General features: G+C 53.8%; 7 protein-coding genes across 7 annotated transcripts; 5 read left to right on the top strand and 2 right to left on the bottom strand.

Moving 5' to 3' along the window:
• Positions 1 to 1,016: 1,016 nt before the first annotated feature.
• GCG54_00014091 (uncharacterized protein) lies at positions 1,017 to 3,784 on the top strand (the record flags this gene model as incomplete). The annotated part of the gene is made up of 2 exons (XM_045413932.1): positions 1,017 to 2,815; positions 2,866 to 3,784. 2 exons carry the CDS (start codon positions 1,017 to 1,019, stop codon positions 3,782 to 3,784), a joined length of 2,718 nt encoding a protein of 905 aa, XP_045269036.1.
• A 40-nt stretch (positions 3,785 to 3,824) lies between these two features.
• GCG54_00014090 (Aldehyde reductase 1) lies at positions 3,825 to 4,856 on the bottom strand (the record flags this gene model as incomplete). The annotated part of the gene is made up of 2 exons (XM_045413931.1): positions 3,825 to 4,461; positions 4,522 to 4,856. The coding sequence occupies 2 exons, from the start codon at positions 4,854 to 4,856 to the stop codon at positions 3,825 to 3,827; spliced, it is 972 nt and encodes a 323-aa protein (XP_045269035.1).
• A 669-nt stretch (positions 4,857 to 5,525) lies between these two features.
• Positions 5,526 to 9,366, top strand: GCG54_00014089 (Non-canonical non-ribosomal peptide synthetase FUB8; the record flags this gene model as incomplete). The annotated part of the gene is made up of 4 exons (XM_045413930.1): positions 5,526 to 6,177; positions 6,230 to 6,626; positions 6,676 to 7,666; positions 7,717 to 9,366. The coding sequence occupies 4 exons, from the start codon at positions 5,526 to 5,528 to the stop codon at positions 9,364 to 9,366; spliced, it is 3,690 nt and encodes a 1,229-aa protein (XP_045269034.1).
• Positions 9,367 to 11,836: 2,470 nt separating this feature from the next.
• GCG54_00014088 (Protein-ADP-ribose hydrolase) lies at positions 11,837 to 13,666 on the top strand (the record flags this gene model as incomplete). Its single annotated transcript, XM_045413929.1, has 1 exon — positions 11,837 to 13,666. One exon carries the CDS (start codon positions 11,837 to 11,839, stop codon positions 13,664 to 13,666), a length of 1,830 nt encoding a protein of 609 aa, XP_045269033.1.
• A 3,644-nt stretch (positions 13,667 to 17,310) lies between these two features.
• On the top strand, positions 17,311 to 18,089 carry GCG54_00014087 (uncharacterized protein; the record flags this gene model as incomplete). The annotated part of the gene is made up of 2 exons (XM_045413928.1): positions 17,311 to 17,757; positions 17,811 to 18,089. 2 exons carry the CDS (start codon positions 17,311 to 17,313, stop codon positions 18,087 to 18,089), a joined length of 726 nt encoding a protein of 241 aa, XP_045269032.1.
• Positions 18,090 to 21,863: 3,774 nt separating this feature from the next.
• On the top strand, positions 21,864 to 24,112 carry GCG54_00014086 (L-amino-acid oxidase; the record flags this gene model as incomplete). The annotated part of the gene is made up of 3 exons (XM_045413927.1): positions 21,864 to 21,869; positions 21,948 to 22,559; positions 22,613 to 24,112. The coding sequence occupies 3 exons, from the start codon at positions 21,864 to 21,866 to the stop codon at positions 24,110 to 24,112; spliced, it is 2,118 nt and encodes a 705-aa protein (XP_045269031.1).
• Positions 24,113 to 24,325: 213 nt separating this feature from the next.
• Positions 24,326 to 25,336, bottom strand: GCG54_00014085 (uncharacterized protein; the record flags this gene model as incomplete). The annotated part of the gene is made up of 3 exons (XM_045413926.1): positions 24,326 to 25,170; positions 25,225 to 25,246; positions 25,298 to 25,336. The coding sequence occupies 3 exons, from the start codon at positions 25,334 to 25,336 to the stop codon at positions 24,326 to 24,328; spliced, it is 906 nt and encodes a 301-aa protein (XP_045269030.1).
• Positions 25,337 to 27,085: the final 1,749 nt, after the last annotated feature.

The raw sequence follows: 27,085 nt of genomic DNA, 5'->3' as shown, positions 1-27,085 counted from the left end.
TCGCGACTGACTAGGCACTGTTTGATGGCGTTGCTGGAGTACGGGTCCGGCACATCGACAAACACGGATTCACGGGAGGATCAATTTTGGTGGATGTACGCAAGACTGTTAGACCATTTATCCATATTTAGCGATTGTTCACGTCAATTATCAGAAATAATCGCGTTCTGGCCCAATTTTGGCTCCCTTAGCAGAGTAAGAGTGCTTGTTGCAATTGAGCTGTATACTGAAACCCAAGCTTACACAATGATGACCTGGAGATCTACAATCAAGCTCAAAATGCTAATCAAAAGGATAGATTGTATGTGATCCATCGTTCTGGGTGGGATATGAAACAAAAGTGCCGTGACTTCAAGCTCATAGTAGCATCGTTTAAGGGACTTACGAACTGTCCAACAGTTTGTGACCAACGATCAATTCCATTAACTACCTAGGCAGGTAGGTATACGTTTACCCATGCCCTTTTCGCTGTCTGCGGAGGTTTAGAACTTGTAAAGTATCTAAAATTCAGTGTTTTGTCAGAGGTGCTGTTCGTCATTGTCTTTCGCCCTAAGAGTCAAGTTTGAAGTTTCCTAATCAGTGGCCAACTTCGGCGCACTTGACTCACACATCATCTCATGTTTTCTTCTACGGCCAAGGTCCCTTCGCATTACGGTTATGATCGGTAATAAAAGATCGGCCGAACGGGCAGAAAGCCAAGTGTTAAGTCCAGATCTGCATGCAACAGTTGCTTGCTCATCAGTACAGCCTCAACATCCGGCATGATGTGCCGAGCGTAGCATCAGAGAGTACATTGTGCAGCACCGTTGTCCGTCTAGACGCAAGCAGGACCCATCTTGCTGACATTCACATCTTGAAACCGGGCAAAACCGGGCGAGCTCGTGGTGTCTTTCAGAAATCCGTCGGTCTCTCCCCGCCCTCCCACCGGATCTTCCCCGGACCCGTCCACCTCCACGCCTCAGAGTAGGTCACACACACACACACGGCCTAGGGACAGCAACTGATTCAAGTAAGTGATGAATCGGCGGGTTGGATACAGCGACCCTCAGCGCCCATTGGCTCCCCCGCTTCTGGCTGCAGACCCCTGTGTGTTTAGCGCGTGCCCCCAGCCTCCGCCCCTCATCCTCCAGTCTTGTGCTTCCCCAGACAAATCCCCTCCGTTTTCCGTCGACTTCTGTCTCTTGCAACTCTTTCTTTTCCGACTTTCCAACCTCCTCCCCATCGACCGACTGTGCGCGCGCCCGCGTCACACCTCTGCTGGCTCTGCCAAGTGCTCCCCTGCCCGTCATCCCGGGTGTGCGACAGACAGTTTCCGGCTCCGGCCCACTCACCGGTCCATGGACGAGTTCCGTCGCCCGCTCCCGGGCCCGGCCAGCCCGGCGGCTGCCGATGCTGCCCATCGCGCATCCTCGGCAGCAGCAGCCTCGGTGTCGAGCCCCCGTGGAGGAGGAAGCATCGGCGAATCACGGAAAAGAAGCTTCAGCTCCGCCGATCACCAGTCGCCTCTGTCCGACGAGCAGCAGCAGCTCAGCGGGCCCGGTGCTGCCGCCAACCGCCGCAAATCGCAGAAAGTGAGTCGCGCATGCGACTTTTGCAAGCAGCGCAAGGCCAAGTGTAGCGGGACCATTCCATGCGATAAATGTACGCGCAAGGGCCTCACCTGCGTCTACGATGCCAAGTACTCCCGTGGAAGACCTCCAACGCCGCCTCCGTCTGCTGTTTGGTCTGCAAGCTCTAGCACCTCTCACCCTGGCGGCCCGGCGTCTGGCTCTGAGGAGCCTCCTGTCATGTATCAGACAACCGAGACAGGGGGGCGCACTATTTCTGCGCCGATAACAGCATCCTCGTTGCGCGGCCAGGTGCGTGAGAGCCAGGGCCCAGCCTCAAGAGCCTCACCCGAGCTTGGCATGGCCGAGATCCAGGGCCAGGTCTTCGACCCGACTTCGGGCGTCACTTTCCTTCACCGAGCTTGGAAGAGGCTGTCTAAACACGACAGCAGCATTGTGCCCGACTATCTTAACGCTTCGACGGAGAATCAGCCACTCATGCTGGCGGGTGACAAGCCTCTGCCGCCAATCACGGACGATGATGTCGCCAATTTTTCGTTGCCCAGTTCTAGAGAGCTGCAAGACTTGCTGGGCATGTACTTCGACGTCTGCATTGCCACGTATCGTGTTCTGCATCGGCCAACGGTGGAGATATGGCTCAAGACGATGGTGAACAACCTCGCCCAAGGGAAGCCTGTCTGGCAAGACATCGGCCGGGCCAAGGCATCCATCGTCCTTACAGCCCTTGCTGTGGCGACCGCTCACAGTGAGAAGTCCAAAGGGTTCCATGAGCCAGAAGATGAAAGGCTATCACTAGCACGGAGTGATCGGCTATTCTGTGTCGCACTCCAGTTGACAGAGCGTGAAACCGGCTTACCCAGACTGGAATCCGCGCAATCTCGTCTCATTCAGGTGCTTTATCTACTCACGACTTCACGTATGAATAGAGCGTGGTATACGTTCGGGAACGCCCTGCAAATCATATCCGCTCTCGGGATGCACCGAAAAGCTGCGAAGAAGCGGCATTTAGCAGCGGGCAACTCGGATTACATCCAGGCACAATGTCGGTCCCGCACGTTTTGGACAGCTTACGTTCTCGATAAGTATTTGGGCGTGATATTCGGTCGACCAAGGCATTTCCACGACGATGACATCGACCAAGACTACCCCGACAGAATTGACGACGAGGATATGACTGCACAAGGGCCCATCGAGCGCTTCGAAGAGCATTCGGATTGTCATATTGACGCCCTGATTTGCCATGCGAAGTGAGTTCACCGTCGCTATAGAGCCAACGCGAAGCTGACTATTTTCAAAGGATTGCGCAAATCATTGGAAACACGTCCAGGGAAGTCTACTCAATAAAGGCCATCTCGGAACAGGAAAGAGTTGCCGCCGCCCATAGGTTCAGCGAGAAGATTCACGAATGGCGTGCCAGTCTCCCTCCACACTTGGGTTCAATACGACCTTCAATGCTCATACCCAGCTTCCGTCGCCAGGCTACAGTTTTGAAACTTGCCTACTCGCATGCGATAATGCATGCAAACCGTCTATTCCTTCTAGGTAATTTGAGTTCTGGCAGCGAGACACAAATCCTGGAGTGTCTCGGAGCAGCGCGGACAGTCCTCGAGACCGTCGACGGCATGGCCGCAGAAGGGCCCATCTTCCACGCCTTCTGGTGGACGCAGTACGTCACATTCTGCGCCCTGCTCGTAACATACGTCTGGGACATACAGCAAAAGCGCCGGGGGATCTTGCTCGAGAATGAAGGCAAGATCAAGCATGCGAAGCTTATGGACCTGGCCGAGCGCTGCCAAACCCATCTCGCTCATGCAACAGCGTCAAATTCTCCAAGTCGGCGATATGCCATAATTCTCGAGGAGTTCAGGACTGAAGGCCTGGGACAGATGAGCCGGAAAAATAACGGACAACTTCCCCTGGCCTCACAAGCTGCAGCACCTCGACCAGCTGCTCCCCCTACGGAAACCCAGACACAGCTACCCCAACCTCAAGGAAACGGAGCGACCACAATAGGCGGATTCGACTTCAACTCCGCATACGCTGCCGGATCTGGCACCGTCGATCTCATGGATCAAGGAGATGCAGGACTCCTCGGTTCCAACCTGCTAGACGAGTGGCAAACGACGGATTGGCTAGACCTTGACTCTTCAGCATTTGGTCCATACTTGGACATCGACGCAAACCCGTACGCTTGGATGCCGGACATAGGTGGATGAGAAACATAGTCTATACTTATTCAAAAACATTTTAACTATTTTACACGGTGAACTTCGTCAGGTTTTCCGGGCCTGTCTCCTGTGCCACACGCTTGACCTCCTCCTCGCCTAGCTCCTGGAAAATGTCAAAGCCCCATCTCGTCTGCCAGTTAAACCTCTTGTTCCTCTCGAGGCCGTTAAGCTGCGCGAAGACGTCCTCGGGCAGCTCCTGGACCTTGAAGTTGGACTCTATCCGGCTGGGAGTGACGCTCTTGGGCAGAACAACGGTGCCACGCTGCACACCCCAGGAGGCCAGAAGCTGGCCGCCATCAATGCCCAGCTTCTTGCTCAGCTCGCCAACAAGGGGGTCATCCACTGTTCTCGGCTCGCCGGTCTGGTTGTTACCCAGAGGAGAGTAGGCAGCCAATTGGATGCCCTTGGACTTGCAGTAGTTGAGCAGATCGGGCTGCTGCAGGTAGGGGTGTGCCTCAATCTGGTTGACGGCAGGGACCGTCTTGGTCTTGGCGAGGAGATCCTCGATACGCTGCTTGGTGAAGTTGGAGACGCCAATGGCGCGGACCTTGCCCTTTTCAACCAGCTTCTCCATCGCCGCCCACGTTTCCGCGGGGTCGATGTCGGCCAGCTCAAAGACTCCGTTGGAGTCGATGGGGAACCACTTGTCCGAAGGCTTGAAAGCACTGGATGTCATGTCAGTACAATTTCAGGTTCACTTTCACACATTTATGCATCCAACTTACACCGGCCAGTGCATCAGGAACAAGTCAAGATAATCCGTGCCCAAGTCCTTCAGCGTCTTGTCGACGCCAGACTCAACATCTTCGGCCTTGTGCTTGGTGTTCCACAGCTTTCCAGTGACAAAGATCTCTGAGCGAGGAACGCCGCTCTTGCGGATGCCCTCACCGACCTCTGCCTCATTGCGGTAGATGGCGGCGCAGTCAATGTGGCGGTAACCGGCACGCAGGGCAGTCTCAACAGCACGCTCAACCTCGTGCGGCCCGGCTTGCCAGGTGCCGAATCCCACAGCGGGAATCTTTGCACCGGTGTTGAGGGTGAAGTGTGTGGTAAGAGGCATGTTGTGTAATACGGTGCAGGGATGATGGTGTTATCCGAGTGGTTGGCGTGTGAAGGTGTTATGAGGGGTGTGAACGGGTAACAAACAAGGTGCTCGAGTGATGATGTGCCAGAACAGGTGACTTGGGCAACAGGACAAGAAGATAATAAATCGGTTTCAGCCACGCTACGAATTCATCACGAAGTATTACTGTGGCTCTCTAGTTGCTGCAGCATCACGGAGCTCTGTTCTAGCAAGCGGATTCGTATCCGTGACCTGGCCGCATCCCGGTTACCAACACCGAAATCCGTCATTCTCCGTTAGCGCAACGCTTTAAATCCGCCAGTTTGCCCCAATAACTGTGGAGAAGCGGATTTTGTACCCCCTGCAGACGGAGACCCTCCTCCACATGATCGCCATCACCGCCATCATCCACTCGGAAGCGTCAAGCAATGCATCAGCAGGGCGGGACGCGCTTCACCGGCGTCGGAATTATGGGCAACTCGCCTCGTCCCGGGGGCCGTATTGAAACTCTCAAAAAGGTGGTGTGTGAATCTCCAACTCGAACCGACATCACCAAACCATCCAACAGTTGAGAGAACCAGGCACAGAGAGAGTAGCTGTTGACGGTACAGTGTACTCCCCCGACCGCTCTCACTTTTGGATGAACCACGTGCGACACCAACCACCATGAGTCCTCCCTCAGTTTACGGCCCCACAAGCGCGGAGCTCCCGGGCTCCAGCCTGGCTGCGAATCCCCTCGCCGAGTCCACGGCTGCCGCAGCTCAGGGCTGGGACAACGATGACAGCACCATCAAGACGGTGGACGAGCTGGTGCGCCGTCGCGCCCGGGCGCACCCGGACAGTGTCATTGTGTCTTACCCTTCTTCTGGCATCAACTATGTCGACTACACGATGAGACAGCTCGATGTCTTCGCCTACCGCGTGGCCAAGCTCTATGAGCAGCGCATCCCCAGCCGGCTCAACTCCGATGAGAAGCCGACGACCGTGGCCGTCTTGGGCCCATCCAACTTTGACTATCTCATCACCATGCTGGCGCTGACCAAGCTCGGCCACACGACGCTATTCTTGTCGACGAGAATCTCACAAGAGGCTATTGAGTCTCTCATTACAACCACCGGCGCCAAGTTCCTCATTGCCGACAAGAAGTATCTTGAGACGGCTGAGGGTGCCAAGCAGAACCTCTCTTACCTCGATGTCTTTGAGATCGCGGGTCAATCGACCTTTGACTTCCCCATTGAGGTCCACGCTGATACCCAGCTGGACTATGGACGTGATCTCTCAGTTGAGACGAATAATCTCATTTACATCATCCACTCCAGTGGCAAGTCAACATCTACTCATACTTCTGAGAGCCTGACTAACTTTCTTAGGATCAACTGGTCTCCCAAAGCCCATCTACCAGACGCAGAAGTCTGCCATCGCCAACTACTCCAGTAGTATGGACATGAAGGCCTTCATCACTCTGCCTCTGTATCACAACCATGGCATCTGCAACTTGTACCGGGCTATCTACTCTGGAAAGTCCATCCACCTGTACAACGCAGACCTCCCTCTTACTCGCGAGCACCTCACTGGTATCATGCGCAAGCACAACTTTGAGATCTTCTACGGCGTTCCATACGCGCTGAAGCTTCTCGCCGAGACTGACGAGGGCATGGCTCTGCTGCGTCAGCTGAAGATCGTCATGTATGGTGGCTCCGCCTGCCCTGATGACCTCGGCGACACTCTGGTTAACAACGGAGTCAACCTCGTTGGCCACTACGGAGCGTAAGTTCATTCGCAACTCTTCCTCCATAACAAGACTAACACCGGACAGTACCGAGGTTGGTCAACTGATGACCTCGTTCCGCCCACCTAACGACAAGGTCTGGAACTACGTCCGCGTCCACGACAAGCTCGAGCCGTATCTCAAGTGGATTCCCCGCGGCCCGAACTTGTTCGAGTGCTGCGTCCTCCCGGGCTGGCCGGCGAAGGTCGCCACGAACCAGGACGACGGCTCGTACTGCACGAAGGATCTCTTCGAGCCCCATCCCACGATCCCCAAGGCATGGAAGTACATCGCCCGCTTGGACGACACGATCGCCCTGGTCAACGGCGAGAAGTTCAACCCCGTCCACATGGAGGGCACCATCCGCTCCAACAAGAACATCACCGAGTGCGTCATCTTCGGCGTCGGACGTCCGTCTCTCGGTGCCCTCATCGTCCCTGCCCCGGCCCTCGCTGGCAAGACCGATGAGGAGATTCTGGAGGTCGTCTGGCCTGTCGTCGAGGAAGCAAGCCGCAAGGCCGAAGCTTATGCTCGTGTATCCAAGAACATGATCAAGCTTCTTCCCTACGACTGCGCCTACCCCAGGACCGACAAGGGTAGTGTCATTCGCCAGGCTTTCTACAAGAGATACGCCCAGGAGATTGACGAGGTCTACGACAAGGCGGACGCCAGCAGCGGTGATCTGAAGAAGCTCTCCCTGTCTGAGTTGAAGGACTTCGTCCGTCAGGGGCTCGTCCAGGCCTTGTCCAAGAAGGTTAACCTTGACGACGACACCGACTTTTTCTCTCTCGGCCTCGACTCCCTGCAGGCTATCCAGATGCGCTCCGATATCCTCCGAACCATTGATATTGGCGGCAGCAAGCTTGGACAGACCGTCGTCTTTGATCATCCATCGATCAACAAACTCAGTGCTTACCTCTTCGGCCTGGGTTCTGGAGAAGGTGTTACCACTGATATTCCTATCGAGACCGAGATGAGCGAGCTCATCGAGAAGTACGATACCTTCGAGGCCCCCAAGGCGGCCCTTCGATCTTCCATCGTAAGAATCCCCATGCCGCCCTTCAACAAATGGCAACTAAATTGTCACAGGCTGTCACTGGTGCTACTGGCTCCCTCGGAGCTCACGTCGTCGCCAAGCTCGCCGCCGACCCGACCATCAAGACCATCTACTGCTTCACACGCGCGTCCTCAGATGCGGATGCCGCCCGTCGCGTGAAGAGCTCTCTCATCCAGCGCCGCCTCTACCACACCCTCCCCGCGACCTCCCGCAGAAAGCTCGTCGCTCTGCCCACCGACCTCGCCGATCCCAAACTTGGTCTTTCGGAAACCGCCTATGGCCAGGTGAAGCAGGACCTCCGCACGGTAATCCACTGCGCCTGGTCCGTCAACTTCAACATGCGCCTCTCCAGCTTCGAGAAGGGCAACATCGCCGGTGTCAACCACCTCATCGCGCTGGCCAAGGCTGCTGGCGATGACGCCTCATCTACCGCCACCTTCAACTTCTGCTCCTCCGTGAGCACCGTCGCTCGCGCCACGACTATCCCCGTCCCCGAGTCTGTCCCTGATTTCGAGTGGGCACAGGGCATGGGATACGCGCAGTCCAAGTGCGTCGCTGAGCATCTCTGCTCCCGCGCCTCTGCGAAGTCCGGCGTCAAGGCCCGCGTGCTCCGCATTGGACAGATCGTCGCGGACACCGAGCACGGCGTCTGGAACGCGACCGAAGCCATCCCCTTGATGCTGCAGACTGCCATTACCGTCGGCGCCCTGCCCAAGCTCCAGGAGACGCCCTCTTGGCTCCCCGTCGACACCGTCGCCCAGGCCGTCATCGACATCTCCACCTCCGACGCCGACGGTGTCTTCACCAACGTCGCTAACCCGAAGATGTTCAGCTGGACCAACGACTTGCTGCCCGCCCTGAAGGCTGCTGGCCTGGAGTTCGAGGAGGTCGAGCCCAAGGAGTGGATTCGTCGTCTGCGTGCGTCGAACCCCGACCCCGCCGCCAACCCACCCATCAAGCTCGTCGACTTCTTCGCGAGCAAGTACGACAAGGACGAGTTCGCGCCGTCCAAGACCTACGTCACCGACACGGCGTGCTCGCTCTCCCCCGCGCTGGCGGAGGCTCCTGTCTTGACCCAGCAGCTCGTCAGCAACTTCGTCCAGTACTTCAAGGCCAACCACTGGATTCAGCAGGCCAAGAACTCCTCAAAGACAGTCATCATGGTTGCTGGACCCTGCGGCAGCGGCAAGTCCACTCTCGCCACCTCTTTGGCCTCGGAGCTCAAGGTTCCCTTCATCGAGGGCGACTCGCTGCACTCCAAGGCAGCTGTTGAGAAGATGGGAGCTAACCTGCCCCTGACTGACGACGACCGTGCGTTGTGGTTGGGTCGCATTGGCAAGCGCGCAGTTGAGACCATCGAGGACCTGGGGCACGACTCTGTCGTCGTCAGCTGCTCGGCGCTGAAGAAGTCTTATCGTGACACTCTTAGAGATGTTGTCTCCAAGAACGAGGGTGCGAGAATAGTCTTCCTTGACATTCAATGTGCGTCCGAGACGCTTGTGAAGAGGATGAATGAGAGGAAGGGACACTACATGCTTGCGAGCATGGTGGAGGGTCAGGTTGGCGTCTATGAGCCTGCTGGCTTTGAGGAGCTGGATGTCTTCCCTGTTGAGGGCGAGAACAAGCCTGAAGAGGTGTTTGAGGAGGCCAAGTGGCTGCTTGGTCAGATTGGATTGAACTAATCTCGTATAGAGATAGAATAGCATAGCACATGATTCCGGCGTTGGCGGCAGAGGGGACATTGGTATAATATCTCAGTATTATCTTCTTATGAATAGGAAAAGCCTTGAAATGGTATCTTCGCATATCTCGTGTCTGTTGCTTCGCTATGTCTTCGATCCAGTACCACAACAATTGAGGAATCCTTGCCGTTCAGTGTGAAGCGCCATGCCTTTCCCATACCGCTCAACGCGCGGCGGAATATTATGAGTCCAGTAACGATTCGAGGTCCCTAAACAAGTGTGCTCCGCTAAGTTGAGAGTGTCATGCATTTCGTTCTTGATGAATGGGCAATTATCCGTTGGTCCATGTGGTTTCTCCGCCGGACACCGCCAGACGTAGATTTTCCCGCAGGTATGGCAGTAGTAGTGGTCTGCCTTTATCGTATTATTCAAGTCTCTCATAAGTGTGAAAAGAAAGTTGTGTCGTTGGCGGGCTGATATCCGTTTCAAAGTGCGACTGAAAAGCAGGATGTGGAGTGGTTTGCACGTGAGCGCAAGACTGAGTACCGTTTCGGTGGGAAGATGCGATGCGATCTCAAAGATGATGTCGGGGATTTGTTCAAGAAGGGAAGTAATTTCCAGAACGGGAGGCGTGGAGCCAGCCTCGACTGCTCTGGAGGCTGCCATCCCGGTTGTGGTGAGGAAGCTCGCAAGAGCCTGACGGGAGGATGGAGGCAGATCCGTCGGTTTGTGACGGGAAGCGAATCGCCGGAAGGCCGTTTTTGTTCCGAATGAGCACGGCCGGATGTTTCCTCCTGTGATCGATGGTCTGTGGTGGTTGTGTGACGTGCTTCGGACGCGGCCACGGATGGGCTTTGACTCGGACAAATCTCAACGACTCAGGGTCTGAACGCAGATTGGGGATGCGGCGGTTTGAGTACCATACCCATGGAACCGGACTACCGGTCGTTGATTGGAATGGAATACGCTTACATGAGTCAAACGGCTTCTAAAATCGCGTTGAAAGATAACGGTTTGGTGATTCCGGTATAGCTCGTGCGCGGTAGCGTATCTGCCTCTTCTTTGATCGAACGCTATCAATGAGTCAATTGGACCGGCAGATAATGCGTGCATCCTAGAGTCTTATCTAAGATTGGCGGTTCCAGAGGAAAATTGTGATTTCATGAGCCTAGAAAATTTTGATGGTTCGGACAAACGGGTTCACCCGTTGCAGTCAGTAATAGAGGGGTTCTTCGGCACCAAAAAGGTTCTGAAACCATCTAGACAAGTTCTTCATCAGGCTTCGAGATGAAAGATTAGTAGAAAGATCACTGTTGCTGACTTGATCTTCGCTCAAACCACTGTTGTCGAGTGAACATCTATAATAGTGGAGTCTTCAATTCCACGATAGATACTATGATTATTTTCCGTAATGTTTATCAAGGTGCTTTACTTGTATTTATTTCACGACCAGCAGAAGCAAGCCTATTATGGTTCCGAACTGGTGCTTCTCATGAAACCCCCCAGGTCTTATGTTACTTATGAGGTTGCTAATAGAACTTCACTTGGCCGTCGATTTCAATGCGGCCTTAGAGAATATTGTGACGCCATGTGCATATTGTATCAATAGGCTATGATATATCTCACATAAAGGTATATGGGCAACTGTCAACGTATCAGAAATTGCTTCGCATTCGATTGAGATCATATCCTGACACCCTTGCGTGTTGACGCTGTACGACTTTTGTCAGGTACTCCCCTCATTCCGTTGTATGATCGCGTTATGAAAATCGTACTAAATAAATCTGCCTGTGTGTTTAGATACGTAGTCTTGGAAACAGGGAGTTCAGCAAATATGCGACAGGCAGCAACAGCTCTGGGAAAACAAACGCGCAATGAGGAACGTTACTCAAGATACTCATTTTCACGAAAGCTAGGTACACAAAAGCTTACACGTAAAAGAGGACAGAAAATAACCGATGTCAATGAAAACTCCTGCCCAGCGAGGGTCAGTGGCAGGGCGTTGCGTAGTCGCAATTACTTAAGGCTGTCCTGTAACTGGGCGCGCTTGAACCGGTGCCCCGATTCCAAGGTCGTTTAAGGCGGAATGGTCCAAAGAAATGATTGCGAGTATTTAAAATAAAAGAAACTCGAATGCAAAGTAGAAAACTGCATATGAAAGCTGGTGAGAAAGCCTGCAAGATTTTCGGGATCAAATTGAAGATGCAGTGGCGCGGAAGTATTTTGCATCCGAAACATCACACAAGCAACCCAGTTCGGATCCATTTTGACATCAATCTGCAATCTCACTTCAGCAACATCTGGATTGCTTAAATACTCCTCTGCGGCGTATTAACTCCCATATGTCGAGAGACATGGCAAATTGCGAAATGCTAGTCAAAAGAGGACGATGCTAAAACCTCTCGGACACTTATTCACTAGACGCACAGTTCACAACCTCACGACATTTTCCAAAGCGGCAGTTTCGACAATGGCAAGCATGCAGCAAGTATTGGTACATCTGCTCGACGAAGCAGAAGGAAGCTCAGAGTCGGGCCATACACACAACAACTGCCATCACCACCACCACAGCCACATCAAAGATCAATTGGAGGATCTGGAGCCTTCCAGCCACCTGCGGCTGCTTCAACAACTACTGTGCGTCCGCCAACCCGAACCACCCTTGCCGGAGACAATTCTGAGCAAGATAGACGCGCTTCTCCGGCAACAACAGTCCCACAGGCTCCTCACGCTTGCCGGTTCAATTCAGCCGACACAAACATTCAAACGAAACAACTCTCAAGATGTCAGAATCACACTCTGGCAAGGTGACATCACGACGCTGTCCGGCATCACCGCCATCACCAATGCCGCCAACGGTCTAGGTCTCGGATGCTTCCAACCTTCTCACCGCTGCATAGACAACGTGATTCACGCGGCTGCAGGTCCCCGGCTGCGGGACGCGTGCTACCGAATCATGGAGTCAAGGAGCCGAGAAATCGAGCCGGGCGAGGCGATCGTTACTGAGGGCTACTGTTTGCCTGCAGAGCACGTCGTGCACGCGGTTGGACCGCAACTGCAACGCGGCTCGAAGCCGACCGAGACGCAGACTGCGCAGCTCGCCCAATGCTATCGCTCCGTGCTCGACGCCGTGGAAGCTTTGCCCGCGACGCCGGATGGCAGGAAAATCGTCGCCTTCTGCGGGATCTCGACCGGCTTATTTGCGTTCCCGGCGCGAGATGCGGCATCTGTCGCGGTGAGGGCCGTTGCAGATTGGCTCGAGCACCACAAGAGTACGTCCATCACCGATATCATCTTCAACACCTTCACGGATGCAGATCATGCCATCTACAAGGAGATCCTGGCCTCGCCTCCCCCGCAGACACCAGGGATCGGGATGTCGCCAACCCCGCCAAGGGTAAATCACCCGCACCGGCAGTCGCCGTTGATCCAGTGCGACTCGCTGGACCGCGCCAGGCAGTGGTTAACGACGGCAGATGCTGTCATCGTAAGCGCTGGTGCCGGGTTATCTGCTTCCGATGGTTTGGATTATACTTCAACGGCGTTGTTTGCCAAGCACTTTCCCGGTTTCCTCAAGTACGGGCTGCGAACTCTCTATAGTGTCTTCGGCTTCACTGGCTGGCCGACCGAACAGGTACGATGGGGCTACTATTTCACGCATCTTGGCATGGTCAGCTCATGGCCAGAATCCCCGATGTATGGGACGCTGATATCCTGGTTGGACACGTTTGGCGAGAACGCGCATGTCAGGACTTCGAACGCCGACGGTCTCTTCGTCGCAAATGGTTTGTCGCCTGAAAAGCTGTCAACGCCGCAGGGCTCGTACTCCGTGTTCCAATGCCTGGCGAATTGCAGACCGGAGGCGACGGTGCTCTCTGGACCACTCGTCGCCGACGCGCAATCGTCGCTGGATCCGGTATCTCAAATCTTGACAGACCCGAGCAAGGTGCCCCTTTGCAAGTTCTGCGGCGGAAAGATGAACATCTGCGTGCGAGCCGGGCATTGGTTCAACGAGAAGCCTTTCCAGCAGGGGGAGTCGAGATGGAAGCAGTTTCGCAGGAACATTGTGCATCGTGAGGACAAGACGACAGTGATCCTGGAGCTTGGCGTCGGGATGTCCACGCCGGGCGTATTGAGGTGGCCCAACGAGGATCTGGTAATGAGAAGCGGGGGGAAGGTGAAGCTGGTGAGGGTGGGCATGGGACCTGAGACGGCCGTCCCGTGGGATCTGGAAGATGCCGGACTGGCGACGAGCATCGATGGCGACATCACGACGGTGGTGAGCGAGCTGCTGAGTTGAGCGTACGCGAAAGTTAAGACGGAGGGGGCCAAAGAACTATTCCTTCACAGGAGGAAACATCGGTCGAGGAGATAGGGCGTCTCATCCCTAGCTTCAGATGATAAGACGAAGGCACACCAGTAGAGTCTATCCCATCAACCAGTTGACTCGTCGATATCTCCCAACAATGACAGGCTCGTGAATCTCAAAGTGAAATGTCAGAAACGTGCCTCACAAGATAGTAACTGTGGACCTGCATCCCGCCACCACCTTGAATCAAAGAGGCAAGCGGCTCATGGAGAGTTTGATTCGTCCCTTGCAGAGTGCATGAACTAAACAACTTTGGGCAAATGCCTCGCCCAGGGCCCCAAAGACTGCGAAGCTTTCTTCTCGCGCCAAGAATAATACAAGATACTTCGTCCTCCGAGCCTTGGGAACGGCCGGCTCGGAAGCTGCTTCAGCGCCTCGTGCAAGTCAAGTTTTGCCGCGCCTCAGGTGGCCTCGTCCTGGCCTTACACTCTTGGCGCGTAATGCAACACTGCGCGAGGTGGCAGTGAGTGTGTGGCCGTGTAGTCGCCCCCCAGCCCTGTTGGGCCTTGAAGCAAAGCTCAGCTTTTTCCAGAGTCTTGCCCATCCCCCTCCTAAAGTTTCCTAGTTAGGCTGGCCTGGCTGTCAAACGTGCTTCTCAGCCCTCCGTCACTCACACAGGCGAGGCGTCTTTCGTAGGGCGGGCTTGGTTGCTCTTGGCAGGAGAAGATCAAACTCGCTTGCGGCGCCAGTGCGCGTCAGGTCACGAGCGGGCATTTTAGGTCTGGAAACTCGACTCGCGCACCCGCCCGCGTAAGGTGGGAGCAGCCGGTAAATCATTCGTATCGACCCCACTGACATCACAGGGGCTGAGCTCACTGTTGGTTGCGATTGGTGGCCCAGATGGTGATTGATCTACAGCAGGCATAGAAGCGGCGGGATTGCAAATCATTATGGTAAGGGGTAAGGCTGCCAGCAAAAGTCGCGTGGTGATGGCCTCAAGGGGCTGTGAAGGGGAAGGGAGGGAATGGGCCGGGCGGAGGCCCACCGGTGTCCGGCCGAGAGCGGGTGGACCCGCCCAGCCGGTTGTCGGCCCCGAGTCGGGGGAGACGATGGCCAGCAGCCATCGGAAGGGGCTGAGCGATGTCACTCAAGGCTCGCGGTCCAAACGCTCCGATGTGGCTGGGAGGCAAGAAACACGCAAAGAGAGAGAGAGAGAGAGGTCTGAGAGCACGCAGCATGCAGCAGAGCCAGCCCGGCTAGTGAGTTTTTCGGTTGGTGAGTAGCCGACGGTCCCGGCATCTTGGCCAAGCAACGGCTGGGACTGAGAAGAGACTGGATGGATGTGCGCTCGCGCTGCGAAAGTCCGCACACACGCACGCATATCGAGACAGAAACACGGCTTCACAGTCGCCCACGAACCAACGGGCGTCTTTCTCATGTTCGAAAAGAGCCAGACCCTTGAAGCAGCCCCCCACTCCGCAGGCCCCGTAGACAAAATAAGCCTGAATTTGCCGTCATGTTTCTAACGTAACCATATTGCCCAAGCTTAATTCCCCCCGGCCTTCTTTTCCCAAGAAGCAGTATGCGAGCGGGGGCGCCGTGGTCCTGTTCCAGGTGTGCCACGGTGAAGCACAGACTTGTCGAATCACAGCAGACGACTCATGAGCGTTGCAGCGCTATCCCTCTCTACGGAATCGCTCCGACTGCTTCGTCTCCCATCCATCCAAGCGGTGACCCCTGTATCAAGTCCTTCGACTTGCCTCTTGTTTCCCTGTCGGCTGTGTCTAGAATTGCCATGCCTGCATCGGAGACTGAGAGAACCGACACACCCTGCCCATGATTCGCCCAATGGCGAGCTGCCCGTATTCCCCAGATCTGCCCAGCATTGTTGCAAACCACTCCGGCCAGGTTGCTCTGCCTGCCTCCTGGCCCCTTCACGATGTCTTCAGGGGGTGCCTCTTGGGTAGATCCACCACAAACGAGAAACAGCATCCTGGTGAATCACGACATACGCCAGAAATGACCGGCGGCTCATGCATCTCCCATGGGTCGTGCTCTGCAATGATTCGAAGGATCAGCACAGCGATGCCCCAATCTGCGCCTCCTGTCCAAATGATGATGCCTGCACCGATCAAGTCACAAAGCCTTCCGGCTCGGAGTCTTCCATCCCCCTTCCTGATTCTGGACTATCGCCCCCCTTGCCTCCCAGCCCTCCCTCCGTTGACATATTGGGAATGGCGCCTGAGCTAAATTGTCCGGAGACTTCTCAGTGGATGAGTCAAGTGGCTTCGGCAGACCAATGAGACAATGAGCCGCGCGAGACTGCCATACCAAGCAACGGGACGCTGAAGCTTGCCCTGGCGTGCCTGGCACTAAGCGCTAGTTCCCGCGAGTTGTGTATGCATAGCATCGCTGCATCCTGCAGGGACTTTGTATCTTCACCGTCGATTCTTTTCTGTCCCGTTGTGGAAATCCATCCGCCGTTGCAGCAACGAGACTGCATAGTAGCATGAGAAAGCCCGGACTCTAGACGACGGGCATGGCTATGTATCCAACGTGACATCTCAACTCCTGGTCTTAGTGCGTATCCACCGTCGTGCGCTGTCGAAATGGCCTCGGTGCAACCGTTGTCAATGTGAATGGGGGGCCCCAAGGGCTTCTGTTCCAGAACATTGAGATGATAGCCGTCACCGTGAGACTCTCCATATCTGCCCTCTGTTTGGCTGCTAGTTTCTCTACACCCTCACTATGGACGAACTTTGCTGCAGGCCGAGCGCAGCTTCATGGCAACGCTGGCTGGAAACAGGCATACCCTCCTTCGTCTCGCCTTTCCCGCAGGAGCACCGCACGGTTAAATTCGACCGGACTGAGGTTTTGGACTCTCTGGGGGGGGAGGGAGGTGGGAAGGGATGTTTGATCTGGCAAGGGGTCTCTTCCTCTTTCGCCGTGGGCCTGGATAGAGTAATGGTACGGGCGTGGCGCAGATCCTGGAACATCATCCCGCCCAACGATGTGCGACAAACGTTTTCTGATCTGCGACAGTGTTTCTCCCCCTCCCTACCACCTGGGGAGGGGCACGCGATCGCGATGCGATTGGCTCTTCAACAAACTTTGCACCCCGGTCTCTTCCACACAGAGCCTCTTCGACGATCCGAATCGGTAAGGCCCAGTTTCGAACTTGTCTCCATCACGAGATGCGGTCGTGGTCGCCGTGTTTGGCCTCAACTTCTGGCGCCTACCATAGAACAATCCTAACAGTATGCTTGATCTTGGGTCGCTGCCAGCTGGAATACCACCAGGCCAACAGACGGTGGAACGTGCATCTCAACCCTGGTATCGTCGAGGACTGGGAGAGAAGCGGGAGGCTGGAGATTCGCCTGATGCTGCTTTCCCCTTGCGCTCATGGTGGGATGCAAAGGTTGCACGTCTGAAAGTCGTGAGAGTTTCTTGAGTACAAAAGCAGACGAGAATCCCATGCTTCTTCTGGCTTTCCTTTCCTCATCAGCATCAACAGTTCACTCTTCAGCAGTCTCTTCAGTTCTTCTCTCTCTTTAGGTTTCTCTTCCTCCTCCGGCAGGATTCAATAGTCTTAACCTCCTCTGGCAAGGAGCTTCTTATTATCTAACTTAGTCAACATGTCTCTCAGAGCCGCCGTCGCTGCCTCCGTCCTCGCCGCCGCCCAATTGGTGGCTGGCCACGCTGCCATCATCGGTGCCACCGGTGAGCTTGGCGGATCTGCCATGGCTCTCGGCGTCGACCCCAGCACTCCCCGTGACGGCACTCGTCGCGATCCCTTCCAGGCCGATTCCACCCGCTTCAAGGGTGCCTCCGCCGACACCTTCGGCGAGACCGTTGGCGCTGGCCAGAACGATCTCGAGACTGGCACCAAGGCCATCATGGCCATGACTGGTGACCAGCTTCCCCAGGTCCGCGCTGGCGGAACCATCGACATGACCCTCCACCAGGTCAACGGTGACGGTGGCGGCCCCTACGACTGCATGATCAACGGTGATGCCACTGGTGCCACCTGGACCAACATCAACGTCGTCACCACCCCCCCGGGCCAGAACTCCCGCAACCGTGTAAGTAAATCTAAGCGACATCCATCTATCACAGATCACTGACAGTCACTCAGGATGGTGCCATGACCGACTTCCCTCTCAGGGCCCAGATCCCCGCTGACCAGGCCTGCACTGGTACCGTTGCTGGACAGAACAACGTCTGCTTGGTTCGCTGCCAGAACGCCGCTCGCGCCGGTCCATTCGGCGGTGTCGTTCCCGTCCAGATGAACCAGCCCGGCAACACCCCCGCCGCGGCTCGCCGCAACCTCGCCCGCGCTGTTCAGGAGACTGAGCAGGCCTTCAAGCGCATGATGAAGCGCGCCACCGAGGCTGAGATCGAGGATGAGGAGTAAATGGGTTCACATGCACATATTCCAAGATTGAGAACTGGTGGGATTGGTAGTCTTTCTTTGGAGGATCATCTGTAACAGTACTGGTACTGATAATGAGATATGACTGCCTGCTCTAGCTGGAGTATGGACTTTCTTAATCACTCGTTTGGCAATACATCTTGGTGCTGACTCAACTAATGCCGTCTTCATCACTGTGACCTTCACTTTCTTCCCGACTCATAATCGCAACATTATGTTCCGAACGATTTCAAGAACAAGTGCTTAACTCGCCCTCACGTCGCTCCATCTCACGGGGAAAGTATCCGTCACTTCTTCGTCAAATCACATATGATCAGTAAGTCAGTTTCTTCTGGTATTTTTCCTCTTCAGCCAAATGCGCGTATGACCTGCGTCGTCTAGCCGTAGTTGGGACCTGTTTCGAATACCGACTTTCCAACCAGCTCTAAGTTTATCAGCCTGATTATCTGAGACTGGATGATACCCATACTTTGGCGTTTGTTCTAGTGCATTTACCCCGTCTCTTCATCACCAGAATATCGGGAGCACTCGACGATTCATGGAACGTGAAACGAAACAGTGGTCCAGATGACACGGGCCACACACCACCAACGCTCGTCAAAGCGCGTGGGCGATCGTTGTTAAAGTTAGGGAATGAAACGGTTTGGTGTCTTCAGACGAATTAGGAAGTAATTAAGCTTCCTGTTCCTGGAGGAGGGATCTTCGGGCCCTCTCGTTACTCTCGTCATATCGGCGCTAGCATCCGACTTTTCTTGACAGTTGAGTTAACTTCAGGGCAAAAGCTGTCGGCTAGTCTTTTAATTGCGAACCTGCATATTCCTCTTCACGGGATGTTCGAGAGCCGCGTCGAAGCCATGGATGTTCGTGGATTCGGCGTGGAAAAGGGCGCCGATGGTCAGCATTTAGGCTCGTAATAACATCCCATGTGTGCAATAACAGAGTGGGACAGAGTGGATAAGGCTCAACTGGATGGCAGGCAGACGATCGTGTGGTCCATCCGTTGAACGGTAAAACTCGTTGTTTCCGCGGGGGTATTATGATTCGCGTGTATGATTGTCAGCCCGCCCGCGATGTGCCGCGCTTGCCGTGGAGCCACCCAAATGAGACCGCCCCGCGGCCGTAGTCCCAGATGAGAGATTCCACTTAACGTTGGAGATGGGGGACGTCGGAGTGAAGGAAAGCATCCAAGAATAGAATGTGACAGTAAGTCATTTCATCTCGGAGGGTCACGATAGTTAGCACCATGGGAACTAAGACGCGCGAGACCGAGCAGCTCGTGCTCCGTCTGCGGACGACTCGGCCACAGGTATCCATGTTAGTCAACCTAGGAGTCTTGAGCTTGATTATATTGAGGAGAACTCGAATATCATGCATACACATCGCGTCTGAGCTAGTTAGCATAATTTAGGAGGCGTCGCATAATTGCAGGCGGCCGTCTGGGATGAACGTGTTTTGACAAGCGCTTTTGGACGGGTGATTTTTCTTGGGCAATTTCATGCAGAATCTGGATTCACTAGTGAGTGAGTGAAATCGACAACGAATTATAGAGACACAGCTTGAGTTTGGGACAAGTTCATTAGCCAGGAGTGGTCGCCAGATGACATTATTTGCCAAAGTTGGCTTTCACCCCAAGCTTCCCAAAAGTTTTCCATATCGACGTCATACCCAATTCTACGGCACCTTTTCTCAGAGACATCCTTATGACGTCTCAACACCATCATGAGATAATGTCCGGTAGCGCTGACTAGCTTTGATGTATCGCCATCAAGATCGCATCATGAATGAGGCGGGATAGTTCCTTGGCTTTGGCCTTTCACTTTCGAGCACGGATTGAGCGACTTTCTAGTCAGAAGTTACGGACCACCCTCCAAGGGCATCAGGAAGTGTGTATAATACATACTAAAGACTCATTTTCATCAGTACAAAGTATACATCAGATCGTGGTCTGCGTGAGGGGGGAAGGCTATCTCCACGCTCGTTCCTCAGGGAGGCGTAGGTCCTCAAAGAGTATGGAGGTCTGAGCGTTGAACATGACGTAGAGATGTATCCTGGGCAGCCCTTCTAGAAGGCTTCTTTTCTCGATCGATGCTCTGCTTGGCGTTGGTAGTGACGTTTCCACAGAAGGTTCCGTTAGTCGACAGAATATGCCAAAGTGCATAAGGGAAAAAAGGAAATAGAACAAGAGTTTCGGTTGGTCGAATCAGCTGCCAAGTCTGGTAAATAAACAGTCGACAGCTTGTCGAGAAGATGGTAGTTAAAGACAGCTGAGAATCCGAGCAGTTGTCACCCGCTGAAAATCCTCAATTGACAACCGCTACTTCTGTTACCAGTTCAAAGAGTCGACGACTATTTGGAATAGCGGAATGATCCTTGCCCTGTAAAGTGCAAATGATTCAATTCGCGACACTTTCGAAGCCACCTTGGACTTCAAGAGGCATATGTCGTTCTCGGTCATGTTAATGTTTGGGCATTTATTAGGCGACGAACATTGACATAGACTATGTCCATTTGGATGAAATCTCATTTATTTCAATCAGAATGGCTGTTGATTTTGTCAAGTAACGCAGGTAGACAACAATAAGGCTGGACTACTCCAGCGTTCGTGGACGTAATCAAATAGCTGCGGTTGTGGAAGAGTCCGGAGCCAAGCCTCAAGTTCAACCCAACATCATGGAGATCGGCAACGTATCTCCGTGCCAAGTAAACAGATGCAAGAATTTTCCGTGCCGGATTTTCGACCGGCAATTGTTTAATGATCAGATAACTTATCGCTGGCCAAGAGATCCAGGCTTGTCATGCCAAGCTTTGTCTCTTGGCGTTTACCCATCAACGCGACAAAAGTTTCACCACGATCCACCACGCTTTCACCGCTCTTATCCTCGGTGTTCGGAGAAGGTAAACAGCATCGAGACTCATCCGAGGTTCGGAGATGATCAACCTAAGATTGCCTAACATCTTGAATTCCTTTTCTCAGCAAAGTGAGATTTTCAAGTGGATGTTGATTTGCCCCAGAGGCATCGACCACGTTGCCGTCTAACTGGGTACTGGTGTTTTTGAGTTGCCTGATGGGGCTCAATGCCTCCAGATATCCACTTTGAGACCCCCGTTTCCTGGATTTCTCCTGCAACTTATTACCTAACATCCCTGAGGCGACCGCTGTTCTAGTTGAACCAGCTTCCTTTTTCTTCTTACAACCGATTGTGCCATCTCTCGTCACGCAAGTCTAAGACCATTCTAATGCAGGCCGAGAAAATATTTCAATGTTCGTATCATCGTTGATATGTTGATAAGAAGTTGAGAGCCGACGCTCGCTTCTTTCTTTCAAAGCCGGGTTCCCCACGGTTCCGATGCCGGGTGCCTGCAAAAGACCGGCCCGGTGAACCCCTGGTCAAGTCTCCTCTTGCCAAGACACCAGCGATATGAGATTTTGGGTAACGAGAGTGAACATGAACTCTAAACCCTAGGACAATGACATACGCGCGATTACTTTTCCCGCGATCTTGTTTGCTCGGCTGCGCCACCCTCGTGGGTTCATCCCACGTTGTTGCAGTGACAGCGGAGCCGGGCCCTGATAGTCGGTAACCGAGCCTCTGGGCATGACACGAGAAATCGACTAAACCCAGCCTCCACGCCGAAAGACTTTCGGTAACGGGACCGGTCTTAATCTAAATAGATGATATGCAGTTTTCGAATGGTCTGCTAAGCCTTTGTAATAACCATCAAGGTGCTTGATGACACTTCATTCGGTTGAGCCTCATGAACGTCGGCGAGCCGTAGTAGGGGCATTTGAATAAGAGCGGACAGATTTGCCCGCTACCCTTGGGTCTTTGTTCTGGTCAGCTCTTCACTTGCTCTCGTCTTCTCGCCAATCAACAAGACAACATGGTGGCTCGGTGGTCTACCTTCCTTACTGCTGCAGCAACTCTCTGCCAATCAGCGGTTGCAGAGCCTGTCTTCCGGGACACCATCTCCTTCAAGGGGCCATTTGAAGTCGAGAGCAATGGCATTCGAAATATCAACATCGAATACAACGGGTCTCTCGATGGCGAACTTGCCATTGTCTACGGCGACTGCGACTTGAAGTCTTCCCAGGATGCACACCACAAGATCGGTCGGACCCACATTGGATCTCACCCGGCGGCGAAGCGTCATCTTGAGTGGACTGACCAGCGCCCTACCAAGTTCGTTTGGATGGTGCCTGAAGATGTGACCTCGGGATGTTTGCATGCCTTTGTCGACAGCCAGCTCGTCGGCCGTTCTACGGAGCACGTCGTCAAAAGCCGAAAGATGAGGAAACGCGCCACGTTTGCTGACTCCACTGACCCTATGGGTCCCTGGTTTGACGGCGTTGAGTACCTCAAGCAAAAGCAACCCGATGAGGTCTTTGTTGCGTCTGTCAAGAACAAGACGTTTGGCATCTTGGGTGCTGGTATTTCCGGTCTCCACACCGGTGTAAGTAGTTTTCGGACTCTGAATTGGGGAAGTCTCGCTGACAAAGGTTTCAGTTGCTGCTTGACTCGGTTGGCATCCATAACTGGAAGATCCTGGAGTCTTCCGACAGGATTGGTGGTCGCATTCGCACCACTTACTTGAACGGCACCTCCTGGGATGAGGGTCAACATCATGAACTGGGCCCTATGCGGTTCCCCCATTCGATCCATGATCCCGACACCAACGAGACATACCCCATCAACGACCAGAAGATGATTTATCAGCTTGCTGATGTCCTCAACGAGATCAACAAGGACGCCGATCCTGCCTTGCAAATCAATTTCATCCCTTGGCTGCAGGTTTCGGACAATGCGCCAGTTGCGACAAAGCAGCGTCGTCCCGATGGCACGGTTCCGGGCCGCAAGGAGATTGCTGCGGATCCCTCGCTTCAGAGCAACACCACCTACTCCAACGCGACTGCCGTCAAGGAAGCGATTGCAGCGCTGGATGATTTCAAGGACTTGACTCCTGAGAAGGCGAAGTTCTACGCTACCAATGTCTTCCAGGCCCACAAGCAAGCCGTTGAGCAGGGCATGTTCGACTTCAGCGAGGTTGAATACTTGAGATATGTGATGAAGACGGACCTCAATGTCACCGATGAGGCTACCCCTTCCAACGTGGTCTGGCCAATGTGGGAGTTTGAGACGGTCTACTTCATGGCCAATGAGTGGCGTACCGTTGATGGTGGCATCAGCCGTCTTCCCGCTGCCTTTGAGAACATCGTCAAGGACCGTATTGCCTACAAGACCAAGGTCTTCAGCGTCCAGTACAACGAGGAAGAGAACAACCTAGACGTGACCTGGCGCCAGACGGGCAGCAACCCCTGGTTGAAGAACACCACAACTGAGACCTTCGACTACGTTTTCAACAGCGTTCCTCTGAATGTTCTCAAGTACTGGAAGCTGCCGCCTCACTCCAGTCTGATGCGCCGCGCCATCGAGCGCACCGTCTTCCTGGGTGCTGTAAAGGTTGCGATGCAGTATAAGACCCGCTTCTGGGAGCACCTCGAGCACCCCATCATTGGTGGCTGCGGACGTACCGACATCTACGGTATTGGCCAAATTTGCTACCCCTCTTACAACATCAACGCCACAGGCCCTGGAGTTATGCTCACTTCTTATGCACCTGACGCCGATGCCGTTGTTGCCTGCTCGATGCCTGCCGAGGAGCATATTGCCTACATTCAGCAGGCCATGGTTGAGATCCACGGCCCCATTGCTGACGAGATGTGGACCGGCAACTACGAGCGTCACTGCTGGGAGCAAGATGAGCACCACGCTGGTGCTTTTGCTGTACCTATTGTTCCCCAGCAACAGCTCTACCTGCCCGCTTTCTGGCAGACGGAGTTTAACACGGTCTTCATTGGTGAGGCCACGAGCTTTACTCACTCATGGGTCTTCAGTGCCCTTGAGAGCTCTACTCGTGGCACTGTACAGATGCTACTCGACCTCGGACTTGTCGATGAGGCGAAGGAGATTACCCGTACTTGGATGGCCAGGTGGATTAGCGTCTAATGCCGTGATCAAGACTTCCATCGCCGGCAAGCGATTCTCAGTGGAGTAGCATGGAATGATATAATGAAGAAACGCACGAGGAGGGTGCTACTCATGATCGAGGCGGGATGATTGATGACGAATGTACGTAGAAAGTTATTCAGCCAACGTTCATATCTAACCTATCTCATCCCCTTGCTCTCGTGATATCCCACGCCTAAACATCTCAGTTCTTTAGTATGCGAAAAATAAAAGCATCACCAGGCTCAACCAAACGGCTATATGCATTTGTGCCACGAGAGAGAATGATAATCTGCTTGCGACAGACTCGGAGTCGGAGCTCGACGCAGACGCGTCAGCCTGCAGATCCCAAGTCAAATTGACACTTGTTGACTGGGTTTCGCCAATGAAGCCTACTCCACCAACATAGTCTTCGAAGGCCCATTTGATTGACAGACCATCGTCGCTGTAGAGTGAGTTGAGATTGTCCTCGCCCATTGCTGAAATTTCATCTCCGTCGCTGTCGATCACACGTGCCTCGGTGAGACGCCCTGTCGACATGCGCGCTTTTGCTTCGTAGCCCATGCCGTCCAGATCACCGAAGGGGGCAATGACAACGTTGGTTTTGTTGTCTAACGTTCGTCGAACAGCAGTTTCGGATCCTGAACCCAGCGATTCTGCTCTGGTATGTAGGGTGTTGGCACCTCCGTTTTGACAAGACTGAAGATCCGCTGGTTGCACAGTCGAGCAGTCGAGATTCAACACCCGCACAATGAATTGGTCGTCTGGCTTGATGTTGTTATCTCTGTACCACGAGTTGAGATAGTATCCTTGTAGCTGATTCTCCCAGCCAGTTACACAGCGGATCCAGGCGCCATCACCACCTTCAACAGTCGACTTGAAGGGGAACTCGTCGCATTCGGTCCGTCTGCCGGCTTCGGCTCCGGATGACTTGGTTACTCCTTTGCAACATCCTCGGCAGCCTGATCCGCGGCCTCGTTGACGGGAACAGCGTTGGCCGTCACCAGCGTAAGTAAGGACTATCTCTTGTGCTGAGCGCCCAAGTTTGTGTCGAATGCCTGTAGGTATTGTCAGCCATGTGTGAAAATCGCACCGGATGGTCAGAGACAAACCGAGACATATATTAATCGGGACCTAAACCGTATTTTAAGCCATCATTCAGAGTATGATAGGGCAGCAACTTACGTCAAGTGCCACTATGGGGCTGATGTAGACAAATTCCATGACTGGTAGATTCGAGGAAGTAGGCTGTGGAATGCCCGTCACCGATGCATGTTTGCATTCGGAGCTAGTCGCACTTCCAGCGGCAGTTGATGTCGGTATCTTTGGCGTCTGGATCTTAGGTGTCGTGAGACTTGGTAGAGCTGTTGAGGAGCTCGAGCTTGAGGAGGACGTCTGAGTAGATGGTTGTTGTGACGTCCTCTGCACCTGACATTCCCCGTAAGCATTGCCACACTCGGCCCCTGATGGGCAACCTGAGAAGCCGTCAGTCAAAATCACATATCTCGACTATCTCTCAGACAACTCTTACAGGCTCCAGGGCAGCACTTAGTGCCTGCACTACAGCAACGCTCGTTATTACAGCAAGACCACCCCGTCTCACAGCACCCGTCCGAACAGCAAGACTCTCCGGCCTTACAACCCCAAGTACCACTGCCGCAGCATACAGACCCAGTTACCAAACACAGCTTTCCGCCGCAAGTCTCTGACGTCTTGGAGCAGCATTTGTCCGTTGAGGGAAAGCAAAAGGCATATGATGGGCAGCACCCGCCTGTATCACAACAGGGACCTTGTATGTCAGGGCAACAGCTGCTGGGGCACTATCAAAAGGTCATCAGGGAGCACTCCGCAGATAGGGGATTCGAATTCAATCAAACAAAACCGTACGCATTTCTCAGACGATTTGCAGCAGCCATTGCCGCAGTTGTTCTCGCACGTTTGCCGACCAGAGAGGCCAAAAAGAGAGCGAGCGTCGAGTTGACCGCTAGAACTTTTCTCAATGAAGACGGGGTCGAGGCTGGGATGGATGTTCATAGATGAGTCGGTCTGTCTTTCCGAAAGGAGGCCTCTGGTATCTTTGCTGTTGGGCAGCGAAGGGTCGGAAGCAAAAGCTTGCGAAAGAATGGAAAGTATCCAAAAAGAATTAGTTCTTTTCATCGTTAACGTCGTACTCTCTTTTCTCTTGTGATCTTAGTGTTGGTCATGAATGCTATGAGAGAGAAACGCAAATGAGATCAAGTAGGAAACCTGATACCAAAAAGTGCGAATTGTCTTTCATTTACCGCTGGCATCTGATGCGAAGAGCCTCCATTCATCCAGGGCGCAACGTCCCGTCGCCACTTCGCTTAAGCTTTGCTTGATTTCTGGCAGAGGCTCAGTGTGTCAGATTGCAAAATGACCCATCAGGATTGGTTGACCCGGGCATCAATTGCGCCGAGCGATGTCATTCTAAGGGAGAGCTGAAAACAAACAGGCACAGACAACATGCTTCATATTGCGTTGTGGCTTGAACTAGGCCAATCGCCGTAGTCTTTGCCGCTGGCTTGCAGAAACCCCATGTACAACTCCGTGATCGGCTGATTAGCCACTCTATTGTCATTGGACATTGCCATTCGACGCATGTTTTGGCAAAGATGCGGGGAAGCTTAGCGCAACGTCAAGTGAATATACGCTCTTCATTTCAACACAGTTCCAGGTTTGGTGTTGGTCTTCAAAGGAGTGTATCCAATTGCAACTAATCTCGTATTCAACCTGGAAAGTCTCGGTGACTATCAAGTGTTGCATCCGACGGGCACCTGTGCTTGTTGCGTGCCTACGTCTGACTGAGGCACTATCTTCGAAGTTGGTGGGCTGGCTGCATAAGCGCAAAATCGCTGCCAAGAAAGGGCTGAGAGGACTTTTCTCGAGGAGGACTTCGGCAGCTAGGCGAGAAACAGTGAGAGATCCCAGACCCTCAGGCCTTTCTCTAATGGA

This window comes from Colletotrichum gloeosporioides (assembly GCF_011800055.1).
Source record: "Colletotrichum gloeosporioides strain Lc1 chromosome Unknown consensus_14, whole genome shotgun sequence".
In the NCBI taxonomy this organism is placed as follows: domain Eukaryota; kingdom Fungi; phylum Ascomycota; class Sordariomycetes; order Glomerellales; family Glomerellaceae; genus Colletotrichum; species Colletotrichum gloeosporioides.
This window is presented reverse-complemented; position numbering and strand designations above follow the sequence as displayed.